The sequence below is a fragment of the Otolemur garnettii genome, unplaced genomic scaffold (assembly GCF_000181295.1).
Source record: "Otolemur garnettii isolate 467f Iridium unplaced genomic scaffold, OtoGar3 scaffold00380, whole genome shotgun sequence".
Lineage (NCBI taxonomy): Eukaryota > Metazoa > Chordata > Mammalia > Primates > Galagidae > Otolemur > Otolemur garnettii.
The window spans coordinates 120,644-138,288 of record NW_003852775.1 but is presented as its reverse complement, the minus strand read 5'-3'; the positions used below and the strand labels follow the sequence as shown (position 1 = coordinate 138,288).

Here is a 17,645-nt window from a genome sequence, read left to right as displayed (position 1 = left end):
TATATGATTTCCTCTGCATTAGAGAACAGCTTTTCTAAATGCTAAGGGAAATTTCCATAGCCATTATTCAGTAAGAACTTGTGTTTAACTCTTTGCCTAAGGACCATTCTGGTTTTTATTTTATTTGTTTCTGTATAGTTCATGTTCTTTTACTGCAAAATAAAATGAATAAAAATTTCATAGTGTTTCATGTTTAAAAACTGTTCCTTTTTTTCTGAAAATAAAAGTAATATATTCATTGGAGGACATTTGGAAAATACTTTTAAAAAGAATTAATTAAAACAAAAATACTTATGCCCACCTCCCCCAATTAATATTTTATTCTATAATTACTTTTATATGTATTTATAAATATGCATGCAAATTTGTACAAAGATGTACAAAGGAAGTGTATCATTTTTAGTGTTTATAACTGTAATTTGATCTTAATCTTGAATCTATGTGTACTCCACAGGGTTGCAGGGAGACAAAAACTTCAATTCTAATCGATCCAGTAAACTCATTGCTATTTAATAATTTAAGCACTCTTTATAAATAATAGGCTCCTATGTGTTAATCTGTATATTGTATTTTTTATCTACCCTTCCACAATCCTAACTAGATGTATAGGGGCTTACATTACTTTATAAAATTGGAGGTGGAGCATGCACTGACTGTGGGTAATGGGATGTGGTTAGTCACATTTTGTTCCAGAGCTGACAAGTTGTTAATAACAGGTTGTTATTAGCCTCTAGAAACTCACAGATTTGGCTTCTCCCTTTGGCAGATTCCATGAAGTTTACATCCATCCTCCTAGGAGAAGAGGGAATTTGTTGGTTCCTTCCATGCTACAGGAGAGCTGATAGTGGCTAGAAAATGCTTACTTTCTTTCTTTACTGCTGCTAAGCTACTCTTCCATCTCAGGTAGTTGTGATGTCACCTCACATAACTATAAAACAAAAGTGGAGCAAATTTTTTCTTCTCTTAACTTATTCTTCCACTATTGAGCATGCTTCCTCCTTCATAGTTTGGCCCAGAGAGGTAAGTATGTTAACATTGCTTATTACTCATATTTCTGTCTCATTTTTCTAAAATCAACTGGAAATGGAGGTATGAGTCTTTTCTTTCCCCTATGGTCTGGACAAGATCTTCCTCTAATGTTAAATCTTTCTCCCAGGAATAATGGTAGATGTTCATTTCCTTTTCTCTGGGGTTGCAGTAGTTCACAAAATATAGGTGAAACAGACAACTTACTATTATAAGGGAACCAAAGCCTGGAGGTATTTCCAATGTATACCTCATAAATATAGATTTTTATAACCTTTCACCACCATTAACCTTTCCTGACCTCTAATCATCAATTCCTAATCATCAATTCTTGACTCTCTTCAAACCCCTCCTACACACATTGTGTTTACTGTTCAATTGTGTCTACTGTTATCGTGAATTAAAAAGTTTGGAACATAGGTGTACCTCTCTTGCTTTTTCATAGAGGAGGCCCAGGCAATTTACAATATTTTCTGTCTCTCTTGCCTCCATGAGATAAAACAATAAAGGTGTTTCTGGGCTTGCTCTTGAGGGCAGTCTAATCTTTGCTGTAGCTGTCTCTTACATCAGTGTCCTTAAGGCAAAGGCAGGGACATTCTTATAGTTGAAGAAGTTAGGTTTATTTATCACTGCAGTGAGAGAGAACATGCAGTAGGGAACCATGGAACCTATTAGGAAGTGGGTATTAGAAAAAATATGCTGCAGGATTTGGGCTTTGGTTGTGTGATTTTGTGGTGGCTTTAAGAAATTGGAGCTTTACTCTAGATTCGATGTTGACAGAAAGGGGAGACAGTTTTATGATTGGTAGTTCAGTAAATCTTATTCATAGTGAGTAGAGACTAGAACAAAGATAAAGCTGTAATTGGTAAAGAAGTAGCAATTGAGGGGAGATGTGTTTGGTATTTTGTAGGTGGCACATTGACCTTGTTTTTGATTGTAGTTAGACAAAATTAAGTAGTCCTGCTTTGTCTCATTTATTATAGTCCCAGAGTGTGGGGACCCCCCCTTGAGTGAGGTGTGTATTCTATTAAATGGTTTATGTCCTATTGGAGAGTATCAAGGCCTAGATGTGAGTTCCAGGCCAGCCTACTGATGACTGGGACTACTTATTTCCTTTTTCCTCTTATGGATTCAATTTGAGGTGTTCATGTGATATGGGTTTAGACTAATATAAAGGCTTTTTAGGCCCTGAGGGTAAGCCACCAGCTTCAGTCCATATACCAGACATCTCTGCACTAGGGTTTAGGACTCAAGTGTGACAAAACATAGAATTTTACCTTAGTTCCATCTATATTTATCTTTAAAAAAACAATCATTCATATTGGCCTGGAGGGCTCACTGAGGTGGCTGATGGGCCTTGTTAAAATTTTGTTATTCCTAGGGAATACACTTAAATACATAAAACTTAATTTTTGGATATACAGAGTGCTTGTGAAGTTAGCATGCAATTTAAAGTAGTTATCTTTTTAAATTGAACATGAACTTTATGGACAACCTGTATAATAATTTATGGTATAAATTATAATACTCATTATTTTACATCATATGGCAAAGTGTTTAGTCTTTGAAGTCATGTTGCCTAGATTCAAAACTCTGTAACTTACTAGTTCAATGATCTTGTACAAGTTACGTTATGTATCTCAGTTTTCATATCTGTAAAAACATGATAATAGTTATACCTCATAAAATTACCATGAAAAATCAATTCGTTTATATAAAGTGCTTAGAACTATGCATGGGACATAAATGCTAAATGTGTATATCTATTTAATTATTTTTATTAGTAAGTTTTTATCTGTAAAATACTCAAAACTGGTATATAGTATGGGTGCAGTAAATTCTTACTAAATTACTAGTAATTGCTCCCTTTGTTTTTAAATTACACAAAAGTGAAAGGACATATTTTTCATCATAATACCAAAATCTCCAAGATATCTGCAAATATTAAGAAGGGCTAAGTGTTAAGTTTAGTGATAGTTCTTACTTAAGTTATTGACAAGTCTGGCTGATTAAAAAAATGTAACTGTGGTGTGCTATTTCTTAACTGTCAAGTACATTCATTAGCCTTTTGTTTGTCTATATAAGCTCAACACTCACCATAAACCATTTGTTCACTGACCAATAAATACAGCATGATGCTCACTTTAAAATTTTGGGAACTAGAGAAAAATATAATCTGGAAAATAAAAATTACATGAAATTATTTGCCATCCATAGATATATTTCACTATTCAGTTACCACAGATATATACAACATGAAGCAGAATATAAAGCAAGTATTCTTTTTTTTTTCTGCAGTTTTTTTTTTTTAAGCTGTGGCTGGGTTTGAACTCGCCACCTCCAGCATATGGGGCCAGCGCCCTACTCCTTTGAGCCACAGGCTCTGCCCCAAAGCAAGTATTCTTTTAAAAGAAATATACAGAGTGACCTTACACAGACTATACCTCTGATACGTATTTTCTTGAAATTTTTTGCCAGACAGTATAGTTGTTAAAAGGAGAAAAGAATGCTCAAAAGAACACAATATTTTGAGCAGTACCTGTGGCTCAAGGAGTAGGGCACTGACCCCATATACCTAGAGGTGGCAGGTTCAAACCCAGCTCCGGCAAAAAACAACAACAACAACAACAACAACAAAAAACACACAATCTTTTAAAAAATCACACTAATGATTCATTTGTTGATTCATTCTCAATGTAAGGTAATAAAAGCTCTGGAGGTCATGCAGCCAATGAGTAATTCACTTCCCTCATCCCAAACTTTCACATAGCTACCTACACATCCTCTCTCTCTCTCTCTCTGTGCGTGTGTTCACACATGCTCCTGCGTGGGATTGGGCATGAAGTGGGTTGGGAGTGCATGAGAGAGATCAGTCATTCATCAAATAAAGGACTCCAGCCCTTGTAAACGTTCTCTTCCTGGGCTTGTGTGTGCACTTAGGGGAGGGGAGTAGAGGTTGAATCTTCATGGAAGCTCGCTTGCCCTAGTTTTAAGTATGGTTTTTGATGTCTTATCATACAGGTATGGGAGTGCAGGGTGGGTGCTTGTTTACATATGTATGCATGGATGCACACAAGTGCTGGCGAAAATGAGAGCCCTATCAGGTATTTTGTGGAACCATTTTCTGTGTGTAACAATACATTTCCATGGCTAGTGAGAAGACAGGCAATCCTGGCCAAGGCATATTTGGGGCAGGTGCAATAAGCCACTTTATGGGAGGCCAGGAGTGAGGCCATCGTTGACACCCCTGGAAAGTTAATTTGTTCCTTTTGTCTGGGAAAGCTACAGTACCCTAGAATAGGGAGGGGCAAGTGACAATACAGAGGGAATGTCCTGGCCTGGTTAGCTTTGGTCTGACAGACACTAGGGAAACAAAAACTTAAGTGGGTGGTAAGAGAAGAGTCCTGGAAACTGGCAATGCAGGAAGTTTTGGATAAATTCAGCTTTGGACCAACTCTTGTTCCAAGTACTGGTGGAATAGACACCCTTGTGATTGAAGAGCTATAATGGTACTGGACCCAGGTCAGATTTGGAAGTCATATGTATCCCCATCTACACAAGAAGTAGTACATATAAAGGGAGTATTACATGTTCTGACACCTACAGAGCCATAGGTGTAGGTGTATTTGGAAGGTGAAATATAGAAATAGATGTTAACTACCCAACTGTACTTCACTGTCTCTGTAAAATAGAGAATCTGTTAATTTAAAACTTATACAAAAGGCTCTGTATGCCAATTAAGTATATCACTTGACCATGAGAAAAAAGCTTTCCAAGTAGTCTTATTTGATAAGACTAATGGTGAAATAAAAAATTCCACAAGGCAACTTAATGAAAATGGAAAAAGGTATCTGAGCATTACTATTAAATGTTCTTTTTCACACTTTATATAGTATTTGCAGGTGCACGCAAAAGTGAGCACACACATGCACACATACATACAAGCACAAAACTGGATGATTCAGAATGAGAGCAAGCTCACAGATTCTCAACAGGTGAAACCAATATCAATGAGTGCAATATTATTTATCTGTAAGTTTTCAGATGAAAGGAGGTAATAAAAAGTGACATCTTATTATGAATATGCACGCTTGCATCTGTGTATGTATGTGGATATTTTGTTGCAGAATATACAAGTAAAATTGGAAATAATATTTAGACAATAATCTTTCTTTTCCAAAATATCACAGAATTTGTTAAGAATGCTATGGATAAGGAAGAGTGAATTACTTCCAATGAGTTATTTTCCCTAGTATGATGAGGTATTTTTTATTTTATGGCTTAGATGAATTAGTTTTCTTTGCTAAGACCCCATATTAGACAACGGAAGACCTTTATATTGCATGTTCAATTTCACCATTAGTCTTATCAAATAAGACTACTATAAGTTAGCACAGTGTTTGTAGACTGAGCATTACATTCTAACTAGAGTGAGTTTGGATATGGGTGGTTATCTCCATTTCTCAGATGAAAAATCAAAGATGTTGACATTATAACGTGCCAGTATCATTCAACTACTGAAAGGAGAACTCAAATCTGATTATCATTGCTTATACTTTTTTTTTTCTTTTTATCATACTGTGCTGTCTTCAATGACATTGAATGATGTTTCAGTTTCACTTAATATTAAAATGTCTCTATGCTTATGAAAAGCACTTGGTGCTAGCACAAGAAGACATAGTAACTTATATTCTTTTGCCATTGACTTAGAATTTGTAACAGCTAGGCTGAAGCTTTTTACATATCCTAAAAATGCAAAAACATTACAGAAATGTATTAAATTTCATTTTCCTTTAAGTATTCTATAATGTAGACATTATAATTATGGCCCATTTTAGGTCATGTAATCATAGATTTAATTTAATTTTTTTTTGCTTTTTTAAACTTTTTTTTTTCCAGATTGTATTTTATGTAACCTGGGATAAACTAACAAATCCTACTTGTCAGCAGTTTCTTCATCTGTACAATGGAGACAATTACTATTGCCTATATGATATGTTTGTCTTGATGATACATAGTGATAATGACTTTCAAGCACTTAGCATAATGCCTGGCACAGAGTAATTCCCTTAACATAATAGAAACTTAAATTAAAGCTACTCTTTTAAACTCTATATCCCCAAGGTGATCACAAACAGAAGGGAATGAATGAAATAATTGTGTCACTTTATGTTTTTAACTTTTTACTTGAAATAATTTTAGATTCACAGGAAGGTATAAAAATAGAACATAGAATCCCATAAGCCCTGTAGGTGTATGCTTTTTGCCAAAATTTGGAAATTTTGAGCCTTTATTTTGTTGACTATATTTGCTGCTACATTCTTTTTGTGGGACTCTTATGACATGAAGGCTAGATCTTTTGTTATTGTCAGAGCTCTTACAGTTCTGTTTTATTTTTAAGTCTATTTTCTATTGTTCAGATTAGGTCAATTTTCTTTTTTTTTTTTTTTCTTTTTGTGACAGAGTCTCACTATGTCGCCCTTGGTAGAGTGCTGTGGCATCATGGCTCACAGCAACCTGACTCTTGAGCTTAAATGATTCTCTTGCCTCAGCTTCCCAAGTAGCTGGGAGTACAGGCGCCTGCCACAATGCCTGGCTATTTTTTAACTGTAGTTGTCACTGTTGTTTGGTAGGCCTGGGCTGGGTTTGAACCCAGCACCTCCAGTGTATATGGCTGGCACCCTAGCCGCTGAGCTTCAGGCACCAAACCTAGGTCAATTTTCTTTATCTGTCTTCAAGTTCACTGATTCTGTCCTGTTATGGAACACATCCAGTGAGATTTTTATTTTGGTTATTTTGGTTTTTCAATTTTGTAATTTTCATTTTGTTCATTTTTATAGTTTCTATTTCTTTGCAGAGATTTTCTATTATTTGTTTTAAGAGTGTTTATACATTGCTTGTTGAGGCATTTAATGATGGTTACTTTAAAATCCTTTTCAGATAATAGCAATATTTGATCCATCTTGATATTGGAATTTATTGATTGTTTTTTCTCATTCAAGTTATGATTTTCTTATTTTTGATATAATGAACGATTCTATTATATCCTGGACATTTTGAGTATTATGTTACAAGACACTGGATCTTATTTAAATTTTATATTTTAGCAGGCAGTTCCCTTGTTCAGGTTTGGTGTGCACATATATTGGCTTACTTGTTTTTGATGACCTTAATGGTTTTGAGAAGAAACAGTTAGGCACTTTTTAGAATGTTCCTCAGTTCAGATTTGTCTAGTATTTGTTTCATGGTTAGAGTGAGTTTATGGGCTTTTGAAAGGAAGACAATAGAAATGAAGCATATTTCTCATCATGTCATACTGAAGGAAAATACTATCAGCATGACTTAACTGATTATGTTAACTTTGATCATCTGATGGAGGTAGTTTCCCAGATTCCTACATTGTAAAGTTACATTCATCCCCTTGCCACCTTCCAAAATGTTACAATTTAGAAGCACTTTGGACTTAGGATACACCTTTGCAGGAGTATCTACATACATTGTTTGAAATTAATTTCTACAGGAAATTTCTCTTTTTCACCATTTATTTATTTAATCCTTTCTATGGCAATATAGACTCATAGATATGTGTATGATTTTGGTTATAATCCAATATTATGTTACTTATTTTTACACAAATTATTCCAGCTTTGGTTATTGGGAGGTCCTTCAGTTCTTTTCTGGGTCCCTTAGACATATGCCTCTGTGTGTGTGTTTTACATATACCCACTCTTTCTACTTTCTGATGGTACAAGATACCGTAGGCTCATCTTAGGTATTTTGTATCCCAGTCTCAGAATAACCCACTTCTCCACAAAAAGCCTTTGTTCTTTATTTTGAAGAATAGTGTCAGAAACTAAGACCTGACTACTGGCTGTGTTTGTTGTACTGGGATGTTATTGCTTCTACACCTTTTTAATAAACAGAGCTAGGAAATTCATGTACATATATTAACCCTATACATACAAGTTTCTGCAGTAATTTTCCTGTCTTTAGATAAGTATCTTATGTTAAGGTAAGAATGCTTTCATATCCATTTCTCTGAACTTAATGCCTTAATTACCACATGGACAATTCTAAATTGTCTCTTTGATTTTCTGTAACTTCTCACCTCAACAGTGAAAAATGCAACTCTCATCATTCATGTACTTATTTGCTTGATCTCAGTGTACATATATAGAATTCAGAACTGTTAACTCATACCTCAAGAGAACAACTTTAACAGACTCAGTATATTATTAATGTACAATCTCAGAAATAATATTTTAATAATGTATAATTTTAATGTTTAGCTGTACTCTGTTAACTAGGATTTTACTGAATATTTTGTGTCAATATTCACTAATAATATTGGTCTGTTCTTTTTTGGGGGTCTTTTCCTGGTTTTGGTATCAGGGTGATGTTTGCTTTGCAGAATGTGTTGGAGAGGATTTGTTCTTTCTCTACATTTTGGAATAGGTTCTGCAATACAGGTACGATCTCCTGTTTGAAGGTTTGGCAGAATTCTGGTGTAAAACCATCTGATACAGGACTTTTTCTTTTTGGAATATTTTATATTGTTTTTGCAAATTCTGTGCTTGATATTGGTCTGTTCAAAATTACTAATTCTTTCTGGCTGAGGGTAGGGAGGTGGTGTGATTCCTGGTATTGGTCCATTTCCTACACATTTTAAAATCCATTCATATAATTTAGGCAATTATTCAGGAAACCCAGGGTTATGTTATAGGTTTCCCAGAACTTGAGTGTCTGTTGATTAAGCTTGTACTTCTGTCTTTCCACATAACAATTCATTTCTATTTTACCATTAAATATTTGGTTTGTTTATTCATTCATATTAAGATGTGTCTACTCTGTTGTCAGCATGGTCATATAAAAAGGAATGGGGTTTGATTTCTGCATGAGACACCCACAGATGACAAATAAAGAAATTGGATTATGACTATGGAGGAAATGGCACACCCCACACCCCAAGAGTCTCACAGGTACAAAGAAATCCAAAATATAGGAAAAGAACCTGGAATTAGTGCCAGTACAACTACAAATCAATTTTCTTGAAAATAATAAGATTGTTTCTGGAGCATTAGATTTATAAAAGATTTTTAAAGACTTTATAAGCTGTTCTCTTTTTTGTATTAATAGATCTTTTTTTAGAACAATTACAGATTGACATTAAAATTGAGCAGATGATACTGTGTTCCCATATGCTTCTCCTCCACATATACACAGTTTCCCACATTAACTGTTTTATAATGGTAAGAAATATATAGCATAAAATTTATTATTTTAAATATTTCAAGTATATGGTTAAATGCCATTAAGCACCTTCATATTATTTTGATATCATCACTATCATCCATCTCCAGAAGTTCTTATCTTTTCAAACTGAAACTCTATACCTATTAAAAGATAATAGTAGCTCCCTATTCTTTACTATCTCTAGCTGATGGAAATCACTAATATATTATCTATCACAATGAATTTGACTATTCTAGGAAACTCATGTAAATGGAGTCATACAATATTTGCCCTTTTGTGTCTAGATTATTTCACTTAGCACAATGTCTTCAAGATTCATCCTGGTTGGAGCATGCATCAGCATTTAATTTCTTTTTAAAGCTGAATAATATTGGATTATATAGTATGAAAATATTAAATTATTATTGAATAATAATTACAAAACATTATGCAATAATATTTAATTATTAAAAGCTAGGTAACATTTAATTATGTAAATCAAAATTTGCATATCCATTAATCCTCTTGATGGACATTGGTTTTTTTCTCCACTTTTAAGCTTTTTGAATAATGCCACTATAAACATGGGAATACAAATGTCTGTTTGAGACCCTACTTTCAAATTTTTGAGTACATAACTAGGGGTGGAATTGTTGAATATTAGAGTAATTCTCTGTTTATTTTTTTGAGGAACTGCTGTGCTGTTTTCCACTATGGCTGCATCATTTCATATTTCTATTAGCAATTTACAAGGGTTCTAGTTTCTCCAAATCTTCACTAACATTTGATATTTTCTCTTTTATAAAAAATAATAGTCATTGGGTGGTGCCTGCGGCTCAGAAGGGTAGGGCACCAGTCCCATATGCTGGAGATGGCAGGTTTCAAACCCAGCCCCGGCCAAAATAATAATAATAATAATAGCCATCATAATGGGTGTAAAGTGGTATTTCATTGTGGTTTTTCTTTTAATTTCCCCATTGAAAAGTGATGTTGAACATGTTTTCATGTGCTTCTTGGTCATTTTTATATATTCTTTGAAGAAATATGTATTGAAGTCCTTTGCCTCTTTCTGTTTTGGACTTTTTTCCTTGTTGATGAGTTGTAGGAGTCCTTGGTATATTCTGAATATTAATCTGTTGTCACGTACAGATTTGCAACTCAAGCATACCTCAAATATATGGTGGTGGGTTTAGTTCCAGACCACCATAATAAATTTCTTATAACAGTAAATTGAGTCACACCATTTATTTTTGGTTTTTCAGTGCATATGAAAGTTATGTTTACACTATACTGTAGTCTATTAAGTATACAATAGCATTATGTCTAAAAAATGTGCATACCTTAATTTGAAATTCTTTATTGCTAAACAACGTTATCATCTGAACCTAAAGTAAGTTGTAACCTTTTTGCTAGTGGGGTCTCATGTTGATGGCTGCTTGATCAGGCTGTTGGTTACAGAGGGTGACTGTGAGAAAGTCTTAAAATAACACAACAATAAAATCTGCCACATCAAATGACTCTTCCTTCCACTAAAGGTTTTCTCTGTAACATGCAGTGCTATTCAGAGCATTTTACCCGCAGTAGAACTTTTTCAAAATTGTAGTCAACCTTTTCAAACTCTGCCACTACTTTATTAACTAAATGTATATAATATTCTAAATTCTTTGGTGTCATTTTGCCAATTTTTCAGAGTATCTTCACCAGGAATAGATTGCATTTTAAGAAACCACATTTTTGTTCATCATAAGAACAAAATGTTCTTTTCATCCATTCAAGTCTAATCATGAGATTGTAGCAACATCTTCAAGCTCCACTTCCAATTCTAGTTCTCTTGCTATTTCCACCATATCTGAAGTTACTTTCTTGATTGAATTATTGATCTTATCAAAGTCATCCATGAGAGTTGGGATCAATTTCTTCCAAACTCCTGTTAATGTTGATATTTTAATCTATTCTCATAAATCACAAATGTTCTTAATGGCATCTAGAATGGTCAATTTTTTCCAGAAGGTTCCTTTCCAGATCTATCAAAAGAATTACTATCTATGGCTTCTATTGGCTCATGCAATGTCTTTCTTAAATAATGAGACTTGAAGGTCTAAATTGCTACTTGATCCATGGGCAGAATAAATGATATTGTGTTATCAGGCCATTAAAACACATTTATCTTTTGGTACATTTCCATCAGACCTTTTGATGAACAGGTGCATTGTCCATGAGCAGAAATATATATTTTTAAAGAATCCAATGCAAATTTATTATGCATTAGGAAGCTTAACCCAAACACCAACAGCATAGTAAAAAGATATGTTATCTCTGTTCATAGCAGACAGGTTTCAAAATATATTTTCTTTTTTTTTTGCAGTTTTTGGCTGGGGTTGGGTTTGAACCCGCCACTTCCGGTATATGGGGCCAGCGCCCTACTCCTTTGAGCCACAGGCACTGCCCCAAATATATTTTCTTTTAAATGTATTCAGTCAGTACACAATCCTTTATAAAATTTGTATATATTTTTTCTGTCAACACCCTCATTACATTTATAAATACAAGATTTACACAGCACCCCATCAAAAAAAATTAAAACCCCTTACAAATATCTATATATATGTCATATCCATAAAGATTTCAAAGGAGTGCTCTGTTAAAGGTAGGCCTTAGTTAATAATGGTCCATTTACTGATGCAGCAAAATACATATAAATCTGTAAAGTTTTCTTTGTCCATAAAACACCTCAGAAAATTAGCAAGACACTTTTTGTGAAACCGAGCTTCACTAAACCATAATATTTTAGGAAGGAATTTCATGTGCATACTCCCATGAGATTCAAAAGTCAAATTAAAAAAGCTTGAAATAAAAATTAAAAACAAATGCATACTACAGAGTAGTTAAGGCAGGAGTGTGATGGATGAGAACCAGGATATAGGAGATGTGGGAAAGAGCAAACAGTAATAATGCATTATGAGTCAGAACTTGTATATAAACTCCACTGGTATTTAGGTACTAATGCTCACCCTTATTTAGGAATTTTCAAATTGTTAAAAAGCTTTCTTAGAAATACCCTCCAATTTCAATGTTGCTACCAGAATGCTTAATGTGTTTTCTTCTTCTATAAAATTATCTTGGATCTGAGGAGGACACTAGGTCCAGGAATCTGAGGTGTGATTTCTATACAATTTAAATTCATAAGAAAAATGTCCTTTATGTAGTAAAGGTGACCACTGATAAGCATTATTAATGTCCAGAGAGATGTATGTATGTTGAATCTCATTTTAGCCAAGAATGGGAAGTAGAGAAAAGGAGAGTAAAACTAAGTTTTCATTTGACCTTTGAACAAAGACAAATAGATCCCTAATACTGAGTGACTCAAGAGTGACCACTCATCAACACCAAAGGGTTGAGAAAAAACTAAATTCAGAGAAAAAGGAAGGAAAAAAATAAGGAATTCTTTACCTGCAATCTTGCCAGAGACGGCAGTTCTAGTACAATCCTTCACCTGCTAAGAAGGGCATGGAAAGACTGCTGTCACTCACTCTGGAGTTGTTATAGGAAAGCCATTGTTTTTTACATTTAAGTTTCACATTATTTTCAAGGAAGTATTTCAAATCTTACCTGAGCACACAAAGAAAAAGAATAGAAGAAAACAAACAAACAAAAACAAAAATGGAGGAGGAAGAGCAAGAGGGAAGGATGGAGGGGAACATTTATCAAACTTGGCCCTGAAGGATGCTGCTAGCTTCTCCCCTCCAGCACCAGGATGTCTCCATGTGGTGTGGCTCCCTCCAGGGTTGTCAGAGATGGCATCTGCAGAATCCTCTTTTCTGTGCACTGATTCCCAGGCTCCTCCAAGGAAGAGAACTCCCAGATACTGCTGTCCTGAAGCAGTGGCTCAATGTTCTCATCACTGCCCCGTTCTGAGGTGTTGGTCAGGCTGCCACTGCCACTGTTGCTATGTTTTTGAACTCCACTGGTTTAACTGTATTCGAGGACGAATAAGGCAACCAGAAAAAACATAAGAACTATACATGCCCCAAATAAAAATGGTGGGCCTGGGATGACAGCTCCCTGTAGGGGAGCATTGCTAGCATTCAAATTTGGGCCCAATTCGGTCAGTTCTACATGGAACATGTAGAATATGAAGCCATAAAGTGCTGGCCCCAGGCCATTGCATAGTCCTCTTATTCCAGTTATGGTCCCCTGTGCAACTCCTTGCTGATCTGACTTTGCATTCTGAGAGACAAGAGCACTGGCTGCTGGAAATGTGATACTGACATGGAGGCCACAGTCCCTGCTGCCCACATCATCCAGGCCTGAGATCCAAAACTGTACCAGGCTAATTGGAGCATCTGAAAGCTCAAGCCCAGGAGGACAGTATTCTTTTTTTTTTTTTTTTGCAGCTTTTGGCCGAGGGCTGGGTTTGAACCGGCCACCTCCAGCATATAGGGCCAGCACCTTATTCCCTTGAGCCACAGGTGCCGCCCCAAGGAGGACAGTATTCTTATTAACTAATGATCTCATCAAGATGCTAAGAAAGATATTTTGAGCCACAATAGAATTCCTACCATAGCTATGAATGCTGCAATTTTAACTGAGCCAAAACCTATGACCCATCCATCAGCAGTACTTCACTTGAGCTCTTGAGTGGCATCAGATACATAGACAAATATCACAGAGAACGTGACTGAGAAGACTCCAGACACAGAAATCATCGCAAAATACCTCCATGGGCTGATCCTCATCAGTGGGATTGGGAAGCAGGTAAAGAAGACAGTGAAAAGGAGAAAGGGCTTCCTCCCCCAAACGTCAGACAGAGCACCTATGAGCCGGGCACTCGGAAAAGAGAGCAGGCTCTGCACACCTTGAATGAGACCATTCATAAGTAATGTGTGTTGAGGAAATGTTTCAAGTAGAACAGTCAACACTGGAGTGGTCAACAGGCCCCAGGAGAAGAATTCAAGGAAGATGAAAATAGCAGCATGATATACACTTGGTAGGTGAAAGCCTTGTAGCCAACTGCTGCCCAGGGCCTGCGTGCCTGTGGGCTTCTCCGGCATGGCTCCTACCTCGGACTCCAATGCCACCTTCTCCTCTGGCTCACGTGACAGCTTCACTCTCATGCCCTGGCCATGCCCGCGCCGGCTTGGGGAGCTCCAGGACTACTGCGACGCCGCGAAGGCGGCGGCGGGGCCGCGCCTTTGTGGGCTCCGCGACTCGCGGCAGCCTGCGGGAGGGGGCGGCGGCGCCGAGGGCTGAGGGGGCAGGCAAGGCTGAAGCCGAGGAGGAGCAGGAAGAAGGCAGTTCCAGAGCCGGCAGCCGCGCAGAAGGGACAGAACCGGTACCGGCTCTAGCGGCTGCAGGCAGCAGCTTCAGTGGCAAGCGGGGCGGTCAGGTCATAGGGTGACCAGATTTTAACATTTGTAAAGCAGGACAACGTGGCCGGAGAGCAGAGACGCGGGCAGGGGCGGGGGCAGGGGACTGGGTAGGGCAGGGCCTGACAACAATGCAAACTTTGATAAACAGTTCTCGATAATCACTTCTCAACAATTATTTGTTATTATTATAGTTTAGCATTATAAAATTAACAAAAATAATATAAAACCCATGGTCTGGTGAAATAGCCACATGGCAGCCGAAAATCGTATTTTCCCTTCCTCTTCTCCCGCCCGTGCATTCTTTCCAAAAATTGGGACTTTTTAAAAACGCCACAGGACGCGGGACAAATTGTTCAAAAGCGGGGCTGTCCCACCAAAAGCAGACGTCTGGTCACCTTAGGTCAGGAGGCAGAGCCTCGCGGAACCCAGCTTCCCAACGGTCGGCGCCAGGCTGCAGGCCCCGCCCCATGCCTCAGCTGCCTCCTAGAGCTCGGATCCCCAGCCCCCTTCGCCTCCAGCCATTTCAGGCCCGGCCTCCACCTCGCATCTGGTGAGCAGAAATATATATATGTATATATTTTCAGACAGAGCCCCAAGCTATTCCCCCTGGGTAGAATGCTGTGGCATCACAGCTCACAGCAACCCCCAACTCCTGGGCTCAAGCTGGAACCACAGGCGCCCGTCACAACGCCTGGCTATTTTTTGGTTGCAGCCTTCATTGTTGTTTGGCGGGCCAGGGCTGGATTTGAACCCGCCATCTTAGGTGTATGTGGCTGGCGCCTTAGCCACTTGAGCCACAGGAACCGAGCCAGAGCAGAAATATTTTGAAAGGAATTTTTTTTCTGAGCAGTAGGTCTCAGGAGTAGGTTTCAAATATTCAGTAAACCATGATGCAAACCAATGTTTTGTTATTCAGCCTTTATTATTCCATTTAGAGAACAGGGGTGGAGTATATTTAACATAATCCATAAATGTCCTAGGATGTTCTAAATGGTAATGAGCATTGGCTTCAACTAGAAGTTTAAGCCAAAACTCCACTAGTTCTTAACAAAAGCGTCAGTCTGTATTTTGAAGTTTTGGAGTCAGGTACTGACTACTACTCCCTAGATATTAAAGTCCTAGGTGACATCTTCTATCAATGTAAGGTAGTTTTGTCTACGTTGAGAATCTGTTATTTGGTATAGCCATCTTCATCAACTATTTCAGCTAGATCTGCTGGATAATTGACTGCAGCCTTTAAATTAGCACTTGATACTTCACCTTGTACTTTTATGTTATGAAGACTATTTCAACTTCCTTAAACCTCATAAATCAACCTATTGTAGCTTTATATTTTTCTTCTCCAGGATCATCATCTTTCTTAGCCTTCATAGAATTGAAAATATTTAGAGTCTTGCTCTGGATTAAGCTTTAGCTTGAGGGAAAGTCATGACTGGTCTGATCTATCCATACTACTAAAATTTTCTTCATATGAACAAAGTATAATAAAGTAATACATAATAAAGTGAAGTATACCTGCCTTTTATCACATTCTGTAGGCCACCTTTTAATTCTGTTGATAGTATCCTTGATTCACAGGGGTTTTTAATTTTAACAAAGTCAAATTTATTCATATAGTCTTGTGTTGCTTGTGCTTCTGGTGTCATATCCAAGAAATTGTTATCAAAACTAATGTCATTGACCTTTCTCCCCATTTTTTTTCTCCTAAGAGTTTTATGTTTTGGTTTTTACATTTAGTTATCTAATCCATTTTGTGTTAACCTTTTTATATGTCATAATGTAAGGGCCCAACTTCACTCTTTGCATGTGGATAGCCAAATTTGCCAGTACCTTCCATTAAAAAAAACTGTCTTTTCTTTGTTGATTGGTCAGGCACCTTGGTCAAAAACGTTTTACTATATATTTGAGCATGTATTTTTTGGTTCTGTATTTTATTCCATTAGTCTATATGTCTGTTTTTATGCCACTCCCACACTATTTTGATTACTGTAGTTTTACAGTATTGAAATCAGAAAATATGAGCATGTCAACTTTGTTATTTCTTCCCAAAATTGTTTGGGCTATTTGTGGTCCTTTGAGATTTCACATTAATTTTAAGATGGGTTTTTCTATTTTTTCAAAAACATTTTTGATATTTTGTTAGAGATTGCATTGAATGAGTAGATTTCTTTGAGTAGGATGAATGTAGTATGTCTTTTCATTTGTCTTTAATTTATTCAATAATGTTTTGTAATCTACAGAGTACTAGTTTATTGCCTCTTTGGTTAAGTTTAATCTTAAATATTTTATTCTTTTTGATGTTATTGTAAATGAAATTATGAAGTTGCTTTGTTAATTTTCTTTTTGGATTGTTCACTGTTAGTGCATAGAAACGCAACTATTTTATGTACTAATTTTGTATTTTGGAGTTTCTTGAATTTGATTTTTTTTTTATTTCAGGCTCCTTTATTCCATGAATATTTACAGAACATCAACTATAGGCAAAACATTGACATAATCATTGAAGATAACATTGGGGCAAATATATCAATTTTATGAGGAAACAAAAGCATTATCTACAAATCAATTATGAGATAAGTGTACTCATTACCACCACTCCTAGTAAAGCTGAAGATCCTAACTAATACAATCATGATAACTTAAAAATCCCAATGCTTTGTAAAAAAAAATACAAATTTCATTAGTTCTGAGTTGCCAAGTTACTTGCAAGTTACCAAAAACAATAGAAAAATTCAGCAATGTAGCTAACTTCAAAATAACTATACAAAATCAATTATATTCCTATGTAAAAAGAATTACAAAATAATATTAGAAAAAGAAAAATAGCATTGTATCATCAACCAAAATAGAATGTACCTGTCAATATAGCTTTAACAAGAGCTGTGCAATTTTTTTTGAATACATAATCATTTACTACTTGTTTGTTACAGAATACACAAGACAAAATACAAATAGCAAACAATTTTTTTCTTATCATGTTTTTACCAAAGTCTAAAAAAAATAGATGACTAATATATA

The 17,645-nt window shown here is 36.1% G+C and overlaps 1 protein-coding gene across 1 annotated transcript; it reads right to left on the bottom strand.

The window, feature by feature from the left end:
• Positions 1-5,763: 5,763 nt before the first annotated feature.
• On the bottom strand, positions 5,764-14,372 carry LOC100962549 (hippocampus abundant transcript-like protein 2). Its single transcript, XM_023509122.1, has 3 exons — positions 13,979-14,372; positions 6,592-6,623; positions 5,764-5,772 (listed from the first exon to the last, which is right to left on the bottom strand). The coding sequence occupies exons 1-3, from the start codon at positions 14,370-14,372 to the stop codon at positions 5,764-5,766; spliced, it is 435 nt and encodes a 144-aa protein (XP_023364890.1).
• Between the last annotated feature and the right edge of the window lie 3,273 nt (positions 14,373-17,645).

Bases quoted from the DNA above. Each gene is read 5' to 3' on its own strand.
- LOC100962549 (XM_023509122.1), bottom strand. From the start codon at position 14,372: ATGAGAGTGAAGCTGTCACGTGAGCCAGAGGAGAAGGTGGCATTGGAG. The intron at 6,624-13,978 runs GGAGGTATTTTG...AGTTAAAAAATA, and splicing joins ACTGATGAGGATCAGCCCAT to GCCAGGCATTGTGGCAGGCG.